Raw genomic sequence first — 18698 nt, 5'->3', positions numbered from 1 at the left:
TTCCCTCCCTTGCAATGACACAGTCATTTGTATGGCTGCATGGTGAACCAGGTCAGGGAACAGTTTCAGGTTAAAATTAACCCTACAGATGATTATTTTTCAGGCAGGTAATTTCCCCACCAGCTCACAGCACAACCACAGAAGTGCTTGTGTCACCACTGTAAAGAGGAAAATGCAGGGGAAAAAGCAAAGGTTCTCATGCAGAGCAGGGCTGCCGACGTTCTTACCAGCAGCAACATCTTGCACCCACTCAAGGGGACTGTCAAAACTACAGCTTTTCTTTGCCTGTACCCCTTGTTATTTGTTTAACCACGTGTAAGTTAACTCAGAGGAAAACAGGGCCAAGAGGCTAACCGCAACACAGGCTGGTCTGATCCAGCCCCTCACACACCTCTTCCTACACGCCTCTATCTGAATCTATCTTCACAATTAAATACTTTAAGATGTCTACGGTAGTGGTCAAACATAGCTAAGGACGCTTTTCTTTAATTTTTACTTTTTTTTTTTTTTTAAGGCCTAGCAATATCTGAGGATTGAAACCATGTAAGTGGCCATTCTATGAGCCACCATACACATGATATTGCAGAAGATTTAAGCCTTCATTTGGAGAAGAAATGCAAAATAAACTGAGTATATAAGAAGCAGGAGAAAGTGAAACTCTGTTCTTTTACTTGCATCTGTCTCCCCAAATAAAACCCAGCATTTTCCCCACCCAAACAGCTGCAAAAAAGTTGCTCTGCTACCTCTAACACTAATGCCTGCCAGTTTCCACTAGTGCCCCAGCTCTGCTGAATTGACACTGCCAAAAGCAGCAACCCCTGGCTTTGGATTAAGGTGCAGGCAGGAGAATTGCCAAATGAGTGCTGTGAGGGACAGGCAGAATATTAACATGGAGGTAAGAAAGGAATATGTAAAAAAAGGGCATACTTCGCAGATGATAGGCAACTCTCTCATTCTGTTCTTCTACACTGACTACTGCTCCCGCAGAAGCAATTCCAACATGATTGGGTTTTTCCCCCCATTTCCAATTCCAGTCTACAAATGGATCTTCTGAAACCTAAGTCTTAGATGACAACACTATTCTTTCCAAACAAAGCAGCTGTGTGCTTAATCAACAAAAAACTTGTTTCTTGCTGCAATTAAGAGCAAATAAAAGCTGCTGATTTCTGATGTATGCAATGATACCCACAGCACTATGTATATTTCTTAAATATACATAGAAAGGAAAAAAATAGGCAAAAAAGCAAAAAAAAAAACCTCATCCATTTTATATCTGCACACACACTACTGTGCAAGTCCAAATGTTTCCCCAACCATTTCTTGTCACATTATCCTTGGAAATAATCAAAAGATCACAGTCGAGACATTCAAACAGCAACCATCTCATTTAATTTTGTTTGGAACAACAGTATATCTTTTCGAACACAATCATTTCCTTTTATCCAATTAAGCACACTACTGTAATAACTCTAGAGCTATAAAATAGATTAGTATTAACAAAAATTTAAGTAATAGTCTAATTTTATCACCTTGGAGACCTACAGTTCATCAAGACAGAAAAATTAAAATGAAAGTTTTTTTCTGTTACTTCAAAAGTTTCTACAGTCTAATACAAGGGCCATAATGCCATTTAAAAGTACCTATGAATACAAAGTAATTGCATTTTTTTTCAAGGCGATAAAAGTAAGTGAACACATATTAGGAAAATCCATGAACTAAGTTTGCAACTGCATTTTGAGACTTCTCAACTGTCAGCATAAAGTGCTTGTGCTTGGAAGCAAAACAGGCACAGAGCGCTGTGGGTAGCAGTAACGGTGACTAATACTGCAAATTTAAACAGCTTTAGTGGACGAGGAGTAAGTTATAAAGTCCACTCTTGTAGTTCCTGATAACAGCAAAACAGCCACGTACTTCAGGATCATTATACTGTGTTCCAAGGATCCCTGAAATTAAATCGGTATTCAACAGCGCAAAAACTGTGCAAATCAGAACAACCGCAACAGCATTTTCTCCTTCCTTGTGTAAATGGAAGACATGCTGGTGGACTCCCCTGCTTTGCGCAATGTTTTACTTACAATACAGAGGAACTCCACATGGCAACCTTGATTTGGATTAAATGAAGTAGGACCCAGAGGCACGTTACAGGTTTTCAATAAGCTAGGTATTGATCTGAGAAACTAAAAACGGCTTTAAGCAACACACAGATCTGAGAACAATTTCTCCAGAAATTATGACACGGGATTAAAATTTGGAATTAATACCTGAAGAAACTAGTGGCAATAAAAGAATAGTAGTTTCTATAGGTCTAGGTTACTTTTCCATAGCAGAAGTCTTTGTTGAACAGAACAAGACAAAAATAGACTCCTCCAAAATTGTCACTACTTCTTTTTTCCTCATCACTACTTACCAGCTTCTTCAAGAGCACACTGATCAACTGTCATATTCAGTCCAGACACCTCTCATTCATTAGTGAAGGTTTTGTTCAATTTTAAACCATAAAAAGTAGTCACTTTTTTGTTAAAAAAAAAAAAGGATACTGAAAGAATTACAGTCTCTAACCATGGTCCTTGGCATCCAATCATCCAATATTTAAACACTCAGCACTGATATTACGCCAGAAACAGGTTATTATTCCTTCCAGGTCCAGCTTGCTACTTGCAAAGGCCTGAGAACATACACCTCTTTTTTGCAAACTATCTAATTGTGTTTGTTAGCTATTTCAGTACTTTCTAACTTACTTGAATTTAGTGTTTGACGTGTTTTGGCACTTGTGCAATATGCTTCAATGACTTTAAGAATTTGAGCATCTTCTTCTAAAGCAGCCGTACCTAGAATCAATGGGATAAACAGAATTTTAAACATGGTTATGTTTATTAATATAGGAAAGCCTTTGTAAATCATTACATTTCAGTTGAGACTAAAGTTCAGCCTAATCAATCCCTTTAAAATTCTCTTAATCATCCCATTTAAAAAAAAATAAAATAAAATCCAACTTCAATAAGCAAAAATAACAGTTTAAAAAGAAAAAATACTATTTTGAAATGCTTGGAAAAAAACCCAAGTCAGAGTAATTACCCTCACACTCAAGAAATTTTCTGAGCATCTGAAGTTGCACAGAACATGTTCTGAAGTGTGGTCACTCTGGTTCTCAACCCAACAGCCACTGAAAAAAACCTGTATACTCCAGTTACTATATAAATATTATTTCATTATTTAATCAAAGAAATCAAGGAACAGAATATTAATTCACAGAAATCTTGAAAACTTTTGCATTTTGTATACATATCAGATTTACCAAGGGTTAACAACACACTATGGAAAATTATACTCAGAATTAACAGCATAATAAATCCATCAGTACAATTTCAGTCCACTTTGTAGTAGGAAAGATTTCACAGATATGTTATAGTGACAAGTGGAGTAATTAAACTTCTCAGACTTTAAAGTAGAAACAGCACTACTGGAAAAAAAAAAAAAAAATCTAACTAGTCAAGCTTAACATGGCAAAGTTTTCCTGAAGGTAGAGCTCCATCGCAAATCATCTCCTTGAGGAATTCAGTAAAAATGCTGTCAAATTGTTCACTTGCAATAGAGCGAAATTCCAATCAAACTGAAATCTAGACATACCTCTGCTATCAGTTTAGACAGACCCAGGAGTCTATATGTGGAGAAAGACATTGTTCTATTTGTTGTTTTAAAAGCATTTTTCCTGTTTTCCTCCTTGAGGAAAAAAACTAGGCTTGAAGATTTTCTGCTGTGTGAAACTGAACTGCTTTCAACATCAAAATGTAGTAGCATTCTCTGTCAGCCAATGCATCCTGATTGTTTTTGTGATTTATTATCACCAGAACAAAGCCAACTGTCCAAAAATTTGTCAGGATCAGCTGACAAGCTAACTGTTGAAGAAATTATCTTGACCCAATATAGTTTCCCCACAGTTTAAGATATGCAGGTACTCCAAGGTACAGGTTATTTCCCTTTCAAGGTAGGAGAAGTAATTGGATTTCGTTGTGGTTAGAATGCAGCACCACATTATACAGTATCAGGACATATATTTCACTTCTGAAATAAGTATTGTGAGGGCACTCAGCTGAAATACCTTACTTATTTTGGTTTGCTATGTTGTAATACTAATTTGACATAGCAGTTCTCAAAACATAGCCCATAAATCCCTGGGATTCCAGAGAACCTAAGTAATAAAATCCAAACCTATCTATCAATGAGCTTCAAATTTGATAGAATTTCCTCAGTGGGAAACTTTTACAGGTCCACGAGCAGGAGAACGCTGAAGAAGCACTAACGTGTGACAGAAAGAAACTTCTAATTACTGACATGGGGGGAGGGATTAAGGAATACCAAGAATCAGTAAGTATTTCTGTAAGGAACACTCTGGCTTAAAGCCACCAAAAATCCCATTTATTGAAAATTGTCTCCTACACACAAAATACTGAAAGGTGTTAATTTAATCAGCAGTAAAACAATGTATTTGCAAACTATAGACCCACCTCTTTCCCCCCAAAAAGAACAACTCTCATCTGCTCTCACTAAATGTTCTTTAATAATTCCTAAATCTGCAAGTTGACAGCTTTATTACTGTCATTACCACCACTGAATCTCCATCCTTCAACATCTGAAATGATACTGTATTGCAGTACTTTCATTTTCCCTAAACAGATACCTTCCTGTAAGGGTAAAACATCCTGAACTAAAACATCTGCTTGCGCACCCATGAACACAGGACCGTTCTATTCACTACCTTAACCTTTGCCATACGAAATTCACAGCATGCTCAGAAGGACCTCCATCTTAGACAAACCAACAGTGCCCTGAGGAAAAGCTTTTTCTCTTCCACCCTACCTGAACCAGCGAAAAACAACGTTCACAATAACACACTTTATGCCTTGAACGCTCAAGGCACAGTCGCCATCTTAAAAAGCCCATAAGCAAAGGACAGACACAGGGAAGCAAAAGTTGCAGGAAAAGAATGTGGCCTTCAGCTGAAATACCCCTTTATTGATACCAGTAATTGGATTATTCACATAAATTTCTAAGGAAGAATTACAGAGACACTGACAACTAATTGAATATTGTGCTTGCTTGATAACGTTAGTGTTCCCTCCACCCCAAACTATCCCAACGTCCAGATTTTGACCCTTCCATTTTTCTATATGTTCATCAATCTCTCTCAGTTCAGTGCTGTTATTCAGACTTCAGGCAGTTTAAAGCTCTGCAATTAATTCAAACACAGACACTAGCAAATGACCTTATTTCTAGATTAGAGCAGACTGTTGGATCTTAAGAGTGACTGTGGAAGCAACTAGCCTTCAAATCATCAGCAATACCCAACTTTCCAACACCCAGCTCAGCAGAAGCTCCTACTGTGAACAACTGAACACCACAGCTACTAAGTATTTTGCAAGAGTGAGATAGTACCTTCAAATTGTTGTTTACACTATTAAAAGACAGGTTTACCTTACTGAACTTTACATGGCTCCATAGTCAATCTCACTTCCCTCTGTAGCAAACAGATATAAATAGGCACTTCACAAGCATTTATCAGCTGTAGTTAACAGTTAGGCTCTAAGAAAGCAACTAACCCCACCGTGACATAAGCTCCTAAAATGAACAAAACAAACCATCCTCTGGAGATACTTACTCCCTCTCCCCTGACAGGAGAGAGGAAACCAGATGACTTGCTTACACTGTACATCTAACTTTCACAGAATTTAAACCGTTGTTAATTTCAGACATCATATTATGCAGACATTTGTTCAAGCCTCTTACTTTTTCTCAGTGCAAACTCTTCATCTGATGGCTTCCGTTCTGGCTTGCGTTTGGGAAGCAGCTTTTTCATGGTTTTAGGGCTTTTACTGAGATCCTGTGTGGGGAAAATAAAAATAAAAAGGAGTAGAGCTTCTCTACAATATTCAAAGTTTAACTTCTAAGATGCATACAGGAGTTACTAACTAAAAATCTTTTAACAGCACCAAAATTCAGTTTACTAATTTTTTTTGGCATATCCGATTTGCCTGAACTGGCTGATTTACTCTCTACCCTTCCTCCAACTATACACAAAGTCAGGTATTTTATCTGTTCTATTAAAAGAAATATACAGAAAAGCTGCTGCAAAAACATGCAGGCTGTTTGGGAGCTAGAGCGAAGGGAAGAGGCAGGCATACATTAACACACTTTTTTTTTTTCCTTAACTTTTGAAGAGACAACCCATTTCACTCGTCTACTTAGAAGCAGGTAAAAAAGGACCTAAGAAGGAGCTTGGCAGGTTGTATACTCTTTAAAGCCAGAATTTGTAAATGTGTAGGTCTGTTCTTACAAAGCTCTACAGCAAAAAAATACAGCAACAAAGACAGCATTTCTGTTCAAAACGTGGTCATGCTAATTTACAGGAACAATGCTAGGTTACAGGAACAGAAGGAATATACTGGTCTACCCCTTACCTTAAGGATACAAGACATCCTCTATAAAAATGCAGAACAAGAAAGTAAAAAGGTGAATGAGCAGGACAGACAAAAGAAGATGAAGATAGATTTTGAACATCATTGTATGCTAAACACTGTAAGGATGATTGAAGTTTTTACCACATTGGAGAATTAAGTTCATGAAAACATGAAAGGAATTTAACTTAAATTACAAAATGAGCATGTAGTATAGCCAAACAGGAGAACCTCTTGTAGCAACTAAGCCTAAATACTAACCTTCCAATTGCAGATCACCTATTACTTTTTCCCTGTTGTTTAGGGGATTTACAAAAAAAAAAGTCACATGCACACAGCTACCACAAAAAAAAAAAACCCAACACAAAAAAAACCCCAAAACAAACAAAAAAACCCCAAAACATACAGCCAGGCCACACTGGGGCACAGAGTTTAGGCTACAGTTTCTGCAATTTACATGTCTGCAAAATAAATTTTTTCTATCAACACCTCATGCTTTCAGAATCAAGTGTTCTTGGGCATGACTGCATGATTCTTTCTGGGCCCTGTTGCTTCACACTGTATCAGTATCACACGAACGCATGACAAAGATACTGAAACAGGAGATACCACCAAGCCACAGAGCATCCAATAATTCTGCTGCTTACATACATGCAGACTTCCAACACAAATCTAACATTTTCTTACTATTTACAAAACCACACAAAATGTAGTGTCAGGAACAAATTACCCTACTGCCACCATCTTTTTGTGGTTAAAAACCCACATTTTATTTTTCTTGGGACAGATTCCTGATTCATACCATATGCTAATCAAAAACTACAACAGCATCTGGAAATCTAAGCTTTCTTTTTTTGCTAATAGTAACATTAGCCACCATATTCTTTTGAGTACAAAAACATTACACACATTTTGACAGCTACCATTCTTTTCTTTTGAAATGTGCTATTGTTACCTAGTAACGGTGGTAAATACTGAGGAACCAAGAGTCAATTATACCTTGCAGTGTGCTTAGCAAACAAGTTACTTCGCAATAAGCCTGGATGATCAACTTAAAGGAATTGCTAGTTTTAAAAATAAAGAAATAAAAAATATTATTTATTAACTGGATAAAGAGTGGAAATAAGTGAAAGCCTCTCTTAACAAGCCTTAGTATTTTCTCAGCTGCAAGACTAAATCCCTGCTTGAAATAAGCAGCATTCGCTAGTCCATCACCACTGATTCAGCACTGGCTGTTAAACCACCATTATACAAAAACACACACAAAGCTGTAAAATGGTGGTGTGTAAGAGAAAGTTAAACTTCCCATGGTAGGTCTGCTACATAGTCATACTCCTTGGCTGCTGCATCTCACCTCTTTATAACAAAGAGCTGCTGAAGGCCGTAACGGAGGTGCAGGTCGTAAGCAGCTCAGACTCCAAGGCTTGGGGGTTTTCGGAGGTTCGAGAGGTCCCCAGTTTATCGTGGTATGTGGAGTCCCATGATGCGAGGGATGAGGGAGCGTGTGGTATGCAGGAGTCAGTGGTATCGGCTTGCTGTCTGAATGCTTGCTGGAGGGTGTTACAGGATGGGAAGGAAGCTGTCAAAGACACAAAGATGATGGTAAGGGAAATAAAGCATATTTATTGTAAAAAAAGACGTAGTATCATCAAGGACTGGTGAAATAATCTCATTTGCTCTCTAGTGCTTCTGTTTATTACAGCTGACCTTTGAAGATTTTGACATTAAATTATTATTTGGAAAAATGCAGCTTAAAGAAATGTTTATTGTCTACCAGAGAAAGGGTACGCAGTAAAGAAAGAACAGCTACAAGCAGCCCTGCTCCCAGCTTCTCTCACCACTGAGGGTAGAGCTAAATTTAGATCCATTCATACCCAACAACTCAAAAGCAGCGCCCAAAAAGAAGGTACTTAAGGAAATTGTTTCTCCACAGCCTGTCAAGTACATCACCAATTAAAACCTACTGTTCTAATGATACTTAAAAGATGGTGAGGTATTACTTGGTCAAAACACAAGAAGTAAAGATAATAAAATTTCTTTTACCCCATTAAACCATTACACCAAGATCGATTCCTTGTTCACACAAAAACAGAAAAAGAATGATCTTTTGACCCATTAAACCACAGTTCTAACATTCAGTTCTTGTTACTAGTGGCTAAAAAATGCTTTACGTGGTGGTGTATTTGCCAGATAACCTAATTCTGCAGACACTGCTCATTCACTTCAATCCAGAAGCTACTTCTTACTGTGTGAGATGGCACAGAGTGAGGTTTAATGGTGGGATTCCCAACAGTTGTGACTTTGGTTTGCTTCTGCAGGTGATCCACCCATTCATGCAAATCTTGTTGGTTGTTACAAGACACTAGTATCCTTTCGATCATATTTCCTAGGTGACAGAAAACAGAAGATGTAGGAAACAACGGAAAAAAAACTTAATCAATCTGACATGATTATAAAGATACTAATTTCCTAAAACATTATATCCCCTAAGCACTAGGCAAAAATTTTAACCTGTATTTTCAGTACAACAGCATCTCACTTTTCCAGGTTGTAAGAGACGTTTCCTCCATGTATTTGTTCGTGTGGCAAGCACAGGAGTTCTACCTTTTTTTCCCCCAGCTGTAATTACTAAAGACAACCTTTAACAATAAGAAATAGATGTACAAGACAGGCTCATCTAGTAACCTTATGCTTCTCCATCTTCCCCAGGAAAGCCAGAATATAGTCTAAAATGTCACTCTGGAGTCTGTAAGCTACAATATAGGAAAAGTTATAAAATACAGGCCACTGATCTTCTCTCAGAAAAAGGCTGAAAGCTGGTCTGAACCTAATATTAAAGTTGAGGCAAAAGTCACTTGGGAAACCAGCAGGAAGATTAACCAAAGATTACTTTAATTCCTGCAGTTAACTCCATTTTAACCCGTCACATTCCTCATCTGAGGTCAGCTTCGTAACTGTTATCTCAGAAGAACATGCACCATCAACAGCTTTTTCCCCTCTGCCTTATAGCACTGATGTGTGATACTGCCTGCCACTTGAGAGAGTCAAAGTTACTTCACTTAATGCAACCTGCTTGGCAGCAGAATTGACCCAAGAAACGAATGGAGGTATAAAGCTCCACCGTGTGGACCCTGCTCCTACTGACCTTTAAATCCCTCAAGAAAATAAGGTACATGCTAAAATAAATGACTTAACAGACAGAAATTACACAAAGTAAGCACCATGGCAACCATCATTAGCAGTGATGTTAAAGGGCTCTCAGGAAAGAGGTGGACCATTTCTAGAAGAAAGCTTTTGCTTAAAGCTCTTCCAGGTCTCTGGACTTTCTTTTCTTCCAGAGAGTAGAATACCTTGAACTGCTTCATTACAAAGGACCTTCTCGAAGGCTACTGCCTCCATTCATTAAAACACAGAAATCTGGGAATGAATCCCATGCAAAGACAGTCTGTTAACTGCTTAAGACAAGCAGTAAAAAGCAGCTTTCAAGTTAGGCTCTGGGTAACTGCCTTAAAAAAAAAAAATCTGTATAATAATAGGATGGTTGAGGCTGGAAGGGACCTCTGCAGGTCATCCGCCCCCCACCTGCTCAAGCACAGACACCTCCAGGTGGTCGCCCACGCCTGTGGCCAGACAGCTTTTGAGTATCTCCAAGGATGGAGATGTCTTCAGGCAACCTATGCCAGTGCTTGGTCACCCTCACCATGAAAAATTTTTTCCCTCTGTTCAGATAGAACATTTTCTATTTGAAATAGCATATCCTGGAGTAAGTAGTAAATAAAAATATTTATGCCAAATACCTGATATTTCAAATGCATTTTTATGGTTTTCACTGTCTTCTAGCTTTGTGATAGTCATTCCTGTCGTTGGCAGTTTCCCCTTAAAAAAAAAAAAAAAGGCAGTAACACTGAAGTTAAATCCAAAATCACACAAAAACATTATCAAGTAAAGAATATATAAACTTCAAGCTCTAAACAAAGACACACACAGTGATTTGGCAAACACACACACACTGATGGGTTTGAAAACATTTAGAAATCCACACAAACACCTCATAATGGAAGTTTTTAATATGCCCAACTTGTGCAAATGACACCTGTGACTTCAATGAGTCTATTTGATAACTATGCAGGCTATGAAATCCATACAAACATAATAGTGGTCATCGTAGCCTCAGCTTCTCAGAACTGAGACCTTCAGGGTCATCCGTATTACATGACTAGAGGCAATGGTGATTCATCTTTCAGCACATTTGTTTGCAAATTGGTTGATTCGCTCTCAAAATAAGGCTTGTGATACAAGTAGATTTAGAAAGGAAGATTTCACTAAACAAATACATCAGTTATTTACTGAAGATTTATGTCTCTAATAACCCCGCTACTAAATTCACTCACAGAAATATTTGGGGAAAGAAAACAAAAGCAGTAAAAACACCTTTAAATTCGTAAGGTTTCAGAAGAACATATTAATTTTGCAGAAGATAACCTCTCATTTTAAACCCAGTCAAGCTGGAAACAAATTCAGTTTAGGGTAACTTTTTGACCCTTTAGAAACACAGAAGAATAAATAAGACTGAATATTGTCAGGGTGAAAGGCTTTACCAAAAATATAACTTTAATAAAAGTTCTTTAAGACAGATCCTGTATTCTTCTGTAGAGAAACACTATTCAGCACATGCTGGCAAAAGTGCAAATACTATGTACTGTGGAATTTTGGCTCTGATGGAGGGGAAAAAGACAAAAACAAAAATTTTTTTCTTTTCTCTTTTTCTTCCCCAATGACTGCAGAATGGACAAAGGTTTCTTAGAAGCTTGGAAACTAAATATCACTTGGTATGCTGTATGCACAGAACAAGCTCAAGCCCAAGATGCAAAAGAGTTTTCTTGCAACAGCTTCCCCACTGAAGGAAAAACATGGTGGCATCATCCACTACGATGCAGCCTAAAACTCTTCTGGTTTTCCACGTTCACTGGTTCATGAATCACACAGCGCACAACCACACAGAGAGGTGCAAGAATCACTGACATAGGTGAAAAGAGAACATGGGGATGCACTAAGCAAAAGACTGGTGACAGAAAACAAAGATCACCTGAGCCACATGGAGAGAAAAAGTACAAAGCCAGCAAAACACAGAAAATGGAACTGAATCATGAATCATTTATATTCCTTTTCAACAAAATTGCGAAGCCATCTTGTAAAGTATGGTTTGTGCCCCTTGCGACTTCAGTTTACCACTGCTAAAAGTTCTCACAATTAGCTCATGCAGCAGGTATGAGCACTATCAACCAGAACATCTGAAGCCTGCTGATAAGTGGAATATTCAGAAATACAGGGAGGGCGTAGTGTAGGATGCAGACTCCAGTGGCATCGTTTCCCTGGGACTGGCTGAGGGAGCTGCATCATCTTCTGCCTGCATCCATCACAGTTCTGAGACAAGAACCTCGTAAGAAAAGTCCAGGCAGGCCACATTACACAATCCAGACAGATGCAAACAGTGATTAAATAATTTTGCCTTGGTGTGAGTATGTAGTCATTAAAATTCAAGAAGTTCTCAGTTTTGGGAAAATCATGTGAGAGGTTATGAGGAAATTAAGAGTTTTGCATTCAAAAAAGGGTTGGGCAGCAAACACTATGATTGTGGCCACACTGAGCAGAAGCTGAAGACTAATGCACAGAAAGTTGCTTATTTACTGAACAATGCTGTGCAACTGGCAGACAAGGTGGGAGAGAGGAAGAGGAAGTGTGATCTACAAAGGGAGAGGAAAATCAAGCCTGACAGATTCATTGTTTATTTCATATTGTTTGTTAACACTCTAAATTTCCAGTCAGCTACCTTTGTAACCAGTACCCAAGAATTTTTCTTCATCAGAAATTCAGAATATGCCACTTGAGATGCAGAGCTCACCTGCCCTTTTTAGTATCTGTCTTCCATCCACGTCGGGATAAAGCACTGGCCAAAAATTCTGATAAGCAGCACAAAGCTAAGAAAAACTGGATTGTACCACCTAATTTGAACCACCTAATGCAGCTACTACCATGGCAGGTAAGATACAAATTCAAACATTAATTTTCTAATTTAATTGCTCTGAAAACATTGCATAGGAACCCCGAATGACTATGCTGCAGCATTCCCTCACAGCAGACGAATCACTGCGCAGAAGGAACAAACTGCGCGAGAGCCTGATTTACAGAAGCACTTATAGCAGGTGAAATCTCAGGCTTCTTTTACAACTTTTGGTGTTCTAATGTGATGTCTGTAAATCACATAACAATACTTGAAGAACATTTATACCGAATTCAGGAACTCATGGACTGCGCGTTTGCTTTAACTTCACCTCTCAGGAGCCTTTGAAACTACACACCCCCAATGCGGGTGGCTTCTGCGAAATGTGTCCTAGAAGAGCCAACCCAACCAGCATTGATCCTCCTGCACTATACATAACTGCTCTACTTCTGTAGTGGGGAAACAGGCAAGTAGTACTCAGCTGGGAAACTTGCTAGAGGAGCTCAAAGACCATGTCTACCAGCAGCCAGTAGTGGGTTCCTGAAATGAAATATCTGGTGCTGAGGATCTGAAGGACACATTGTATGCATTTCAGTTGGTGTTACACTGCGCTAGCTTGAGGCTGGGGCCATGGACTGAATGCCAGTCTGTGTTCTTGATCTGCTCCAGTATTTGTAGCAGATCAAGTGCACTTTTGGAGCATGCCTTCCACTTCTGCTTCATCCAGAGGGAATCCACTCTGTGAGCCCTGCGTCTGCTTCTGCACTGTGACTCAAAGATCACAAAACAGGGAAGACTAAAAGATGAATTTCAAGAGTGCTCTGCTGGTTCAAAGATAAAACACTAACGTAGACACACCTAAAGAAAGGGAGGCAAGCTTAGCCGTGCTGTCTAGTTTCGGTAAGACTCAAGCAGCAGTCAGAAGAGCACTAACAAACCTGTACAACACCACCATTTTCCTATGAACATCTAAAAAGCTACTGGTACTTCCTCTCATTAGATACTACTAACAAGTTAAAAAAAAAAAAAAAACAAACCACCACCTTGCTGATAGGAACAGCAAAAAAAAAAAAATATACCCCAGATTCTGGCCCAGAATTTTATAACACAGATGATCAGTTCTAACTGAAGAAATTATTTTTATCTTTATAAATGCAGAAGTTTAACAATCCTTTCAAGTTTTCTATGAAATGCTATTTAGAAAAAACCCACCCCTCAACACATTTATACACATTCTTATATGTATTAATTTACCTGATAGATAAACCCACTCATTCTCGGGCTGGCAGACAACATCAGCAAAATGTTAGGGAAGAGAAGAAGATACCTTTCATTCTTTTCCTTATCAAAAAAAGAAAATGAAAAAGTAAATAACAACATCACAAGTCCCCTCCCCTCTTTTTCTGTTTTACATTATTAAAAACTACCATCAATGTTACAACTCCATAATTACTCTACAAATATTTGCTCCTGGCAAAATTAACTCTCCATAGAAATAAAAAAAAAAAAAAAAGCCAGAATTTGATTTTCTGTTTGAAAAGTGCTAGTAACACATGCCAATACTTCTTCCTGGAGAGTACACCCTAATATTTTAAAACAGAAATTTTACAGCCTGGGTGAAATACTGACCTTGTTTAATATGAGAACCACTGTTTGCCAATTTCAGCAAAACCAAAGTTACACATTGGATATATTTCTTAATATAATTTAAACAGATGCTGTTACTGCAATGTCAAGACTGTGGTGAGACCGGATTTTTGAATGATGTTGGATTACGAGCCAAAGTAGAAAAAGAATATAAAAGAAAAGTAAGAATGCTTATATTCACAACAAAAACAGTCGTTACATTGTTCTGATTTTAATTTGCTGATTTCATTTATGAAGTTGTCCTTTGTGTTTTTGTTCTGCAGGTATTTTTATGGAAGGAGGAGAAGTTTTACTCTTAATCTACCACTATAGACAGACAATGAAAGAGAGAAGCATTAAGGTATAATGTTCCTGTTTCTCAGTAAACATTTACAAACGTCTATATCATTTTAAAAAAAGATAAAACCCAAACTAGTTGCTTTTGCACAAATTAAGCTCTTCTATAGCTAGTCAAACAGCTCTAATGCTATACAGAAAAAAGCTCTAATGCTACACAGAAACTTCTAAAAGTCCATTACATTTGACATTTTAGCTCATAATGAGCAGTGAGGGAGGGGTGGTGTTTTGTTTTTAAGATTACAAGGAAAGACCTTACTGCAGAAGATGCACCGTCATCTCTACTGAATCTTATTTATTTATTTTAACACCGAACAAAGTATCTGACAGAAAAATACCAGGTGACAAGTTTTTTAAATATTCAGTTGCATAAATGCTTTCTTCTTTCTTCAAATTCATGGACATCTTTGTTCTAAGGGAGGAAACTGACTGAATGAGGCTGCAATTCAAAAGCCTCCACCAGGTTCAAAGCTTCATTGATTTTACAGGGGAACAACTGACAGCAAAAACATGTCAGTAATCTGTTTAACATTTCCTTTCTGTTAGCACTTGCTTTTAAGATTAACATTATTTCTGGTAGGGCAACCTTTTCTTCGTGTGTTTTGTTTGCCTGGTTTGTTTTTAAAAAAAAAAAAAAATCATCCCAGACTTTGCAGTGTCACCTTCAACTTTCTAAAGTCTCTTATTCTATTTCTCAAAAACCACTTGGTTTCTCAAGCTTCTATTTCAAATTTTACCACTTGAGCAAAGTCCCCAAAATAACACAAAAAAAGTGTGCCTCAGAGACCTTACCATATAAAACTAGAAAGTTTTTGTTATTTGAAACACACCATAACGACTGCTAGGAAAACCGATCCTGTAATATAACTACACATGGAAAATCCTGTTTAATTGAGCACTTTGAAAACAGTCCTGCAAAATCATCTTACAGTGTTTGTAACAGCTATATTCGGTTATATTTCAGTAAATTTTACAGATGAGACCATCCATCTTCAAGGAAATTTATTTCATGTTTTGTAATAAAACCCTTAAATCAGTAGAGAAACATTTTAGTCTAGATTAGTATCTCTGAAGCATTCTGTTTAATTCTATTGCATAATGATTCTGATTAATTTTATTCAAAACGGAAAGAAAGACCGACAGTAAAGATGAGAAGGACATTACCTCACTTCCAGCACACTGAATCATGACCTGGGACATATAAATCACATTGCCGAGTGTTTTAATATCCTCTCCCTCCCAACAACGGATAGCTTCCGTCAGTATTTGTAGTTCAAGCTCTTTCCGTTTCCGTACTTCTTGACATTGTGCCTAACAAAAGACAGGGAAAAATATCATCTCTATCAACTCTATCAAATTTGGAGCAGGTTAAGGATAGAAATACCGCTACAGTTGTATTTACTGTTGTGCCTGGAATACGCAGAAGAGAGCACCTAACTTGAAGCATTTTCATTTAGATGACTATTACCAGTATTTCTTCTAAAGCTAGTTTTGCTAACTTCAGTAGTACTTTTCCTTCCAATACACTGACTACAATTACCGTTCCAAGTTCATAGTCATAGTCCCGTTTCTCAAGTTTCTCCGTCCTTTACATTTTAAATTTTTGTACTTCCAACCAAAAATGGCTACGCTTAGCAGAAAAGGGTAACACAGCTGTCACAAATATGCGTGACTATACAACAAAGCATCTTTTAGTAAAAAAAGCCATGCTAACTGTGTGAACTATGAGTGTGCTCATATTGTGCTCATATTTCTATGTGCTCATATTTCTTGCTCACAACACCTTGTGCTCATATTTCTATTAAATGTCTCCGACCTGCTCTACGAGCCGTACGCCCATTCATCTCAATTTAATTTTCCTCAACAAGAATTGTTTCCTCTCATTCGTAAAGCACCCAACGGAATGGGATCCCCAAACCTCTTCTGAACAAAGATAACACTAAATTTCTGCTTTAAAAAATAAAAAATAGAAAGTGCCAGGTTACCACCAGCACACACTCGTAACAGGAAACACAAAACATTAAGTCTGTTGTAACCAAGATTGCGTTAAATATATGCCTGTTGCAGTTGACTTTTTAAATTATATTTTTAAGAGAATAGCGGACACCTCATCTGTTCAAATTAGGCATCCTCCTCCATTTACTACTGAAAGTTTTATATCTTCTGAGTTTCACTGGCAGTTTCCCCTTCACAGGCTCTCCCCCAACTCTAACATCATTCCCCTCCAAGGCATGCACTTTGGAAAAAAACTCAGATAATATACTCAAGTGTCACAATGATGTCTTCAGGACACTAGTTATGCTAGCACTAGTAAAAAGGAAGACGAAGCACGAGAGAAGAGGGCAGACCAAGAGATGCAGAACGCTTGCGTGGTTCTTTCATCAATAGTCGATTTGCTATAACTCCCCAGCAAATTACCAGCCTTAGGCTCTGCCCACAAACAGCACCAATTTCCAGGCTTTCAAAGATTTCTTATGCAAACATTTACAAAAAAGTACACATCTTTAAAGCAATAGAGGGGGATGAAATTAGAAAACACTCTACTAAAATAAATAATCTTTTTTTTTTTTTTTTAATCACTCTTACAGAAAGATTTTTGAAGGCAGTCATGGATTTTTGAATATCTGGGCGATCCGGATGATAATCCTAAAAACAATGGAGAAAACATAAAAGAACAACTTTAGTACTAGTAAAATTAATACAAAAATTTTAGAGGCTTAACTAAAAACAAATAAACAATTCTGTAGAATAGAAGTTGTAGACCTATCTGCTCTCTTTTCACAGCCTTCTTATTCTTACATCAAACACTGGTGGCTCGTAGTAAAAATGAAGAGTCATTTATAGCATTCCTACTTATGCTTAAAATAGAACCAAGGAAGTTTTACAAGACCAAGGGGACAAGAGATTCTGAAATAATAATAGGGAAGTGTTTATTTTAAAGAGTTTTATTTGGCACATTAGCTTTGTCAAAAACTAGATTCCTACAGACTGTTTGTATAAACATACTTACAGTACGTTTGATTGTCACTAACTGACAAACCAAATTGTGTGACAAGACAAAGACCCGCATGCTTTCTGTTTCTCTCCCTCCACCACACTCAAAAAATCTAACATATCAAATGCAATGGCAGAAACCGTAGTTCCTCAAACACCTTCCCACCTTCCATACTGGAAAGATCATTTTTGAATAGTAGAAGTCAAAGGGACTATTTTGGTGATGTGTTCAACACGCTGAGTTCCTAAGATGAGAAGCAGTGTTCCTTCTACAAGATAAAGTAGCCTCAAGTAGTACGCAGGTGACACATTCAATATCAAGTCAACCAAAGATCCTGCAAGACTGCTCTAGGAGTGAAGATTAGCTTCTCTGTCTAGGTTTACTTTAAAACTTCAGCTTTTACAGGAAGTTTTACTGCACTAAGTTTTAAACCCTTGCAGCCCGTATTTTAGAAGGCTGATGGAAGCGCAAACAAATGTAATTTTGGGTCCCATCATGTTTGACATGTACCTTTAAAATAATTGTTGTCAAATCATCATTAAGCTGGAACATAAATGCTGATAAGATATACCTCCATGTGCCTTTCAAGTTCTTTGAGTAACGTGGGGTATTTATCCAGACGCATAAAAGGTTTGCTGAGGCCTGTGGTCAGTACAAGGATCCCAGGGCTGTTGGCACCTTTCATCTCCATGAATTCTCCTAGCTCCTCACTGTGTACACAAGATATGTAAGCAAATTAAGATCAAATTACCAAGACAATTAAAATTACATTGGATACTTCACTTCAGTCTTTCATCTGCAATGAATTTTGCCAATAAAACGAGAGGCCAAATAAATCAACAAGCGCAAGTACAACTTCAGTGCTCCAATCAGTTTCTGCATTAAATAAAATACAGGAACAGACACTTCCAGATTTGGGGTGCATCCAGGGAACAACAGACATAGGATCAAACCCACTGTTCTAGACAATCGATGCTCAAACCCAGTTCTTAAATAATACCCAACCCAGGCAACAGTTACAGAATAAAGCCATTTGCACTATATTTTATTACTCAGGTCTTTATTCTAGTAAAATGATACCTGACATTAGAGATGGTTTACACAGTTAATGCCCAAGCATAAATGGGTCAACGGCTTCATATTTAATCAAGCATCAATATTTTTAATGTGTCAGGCACTAATGGGAAGACACAGAATGTTTCGGAACCTTTTTACATCCCACACTTACATGTTTAACAACCTCATCTCACACATCCAAAGTATTACA

General features: G+C 37.7%; 1 protein-coding gene across 8 annotated transcripts in view; it reads right to left on the bottom strand.

Annotated features, from left to right (window-relative positions):
* Nucleotides 1-18698, bottom strand: part of ARHGEF7 (Rho guanine nucleotide exchange factor 7) — a 126522-nt gene that overhangs the window by 16967 nt on the left and 90857 nt on the right. For all 8 annotated transcript variants that reach the window (XM_054189260.1, XM_054189270.1, XM_054189224.1 and 5 more), the window contains 9 exons: nt 18003-18141; nt 17023-17082; nt 15601-15747; nt 13708-13794; nt 10250-10328; nt 8699-8838; nt 7807-8031; nt 5785-5878; nt 2739-2828 (listed from right to left, as the gene is read on the bottom strand). In XM_054189260.1, coding sequence (XP_054045235.1) covers nt 2739-2828; nt 5785-5878; nt 7807-8031; nt 8699-8838; nt 10250-10328; nt 13708-13794; nt 15601-15747; nt 17023-17082; nt 18003-18141 — 1061 coding nt within the window. The remainder of the gene's footprint in view (nt 1-2738; nt 2829-5784; nt 5879-7806; nt 8032-8698; nt 8839-10249; nt 10329-13707; nt 13795-15600; nt 15748-17022; nt 17083-18002; nt 18142-18698) is intronic.

This window comes from Rissa tridactyla, chromosome 1 (genome assembly GCF_028500815.1).
Source record: "Rissa tridactyla isolate bRisTri1 chromosome 1, bRisTri1.patW.cur.20221130, whole genome shotgun sequence".
Classification (NCBI taxonomy): Eukaryota; Metazoa; Chordata; class Aves; order Charadriiformes; family Laridae; genus Rissa; species Rissa tridactyla.
This window is presented reverse-complemented; position numbering and strand designations above follow the sequence as displayed.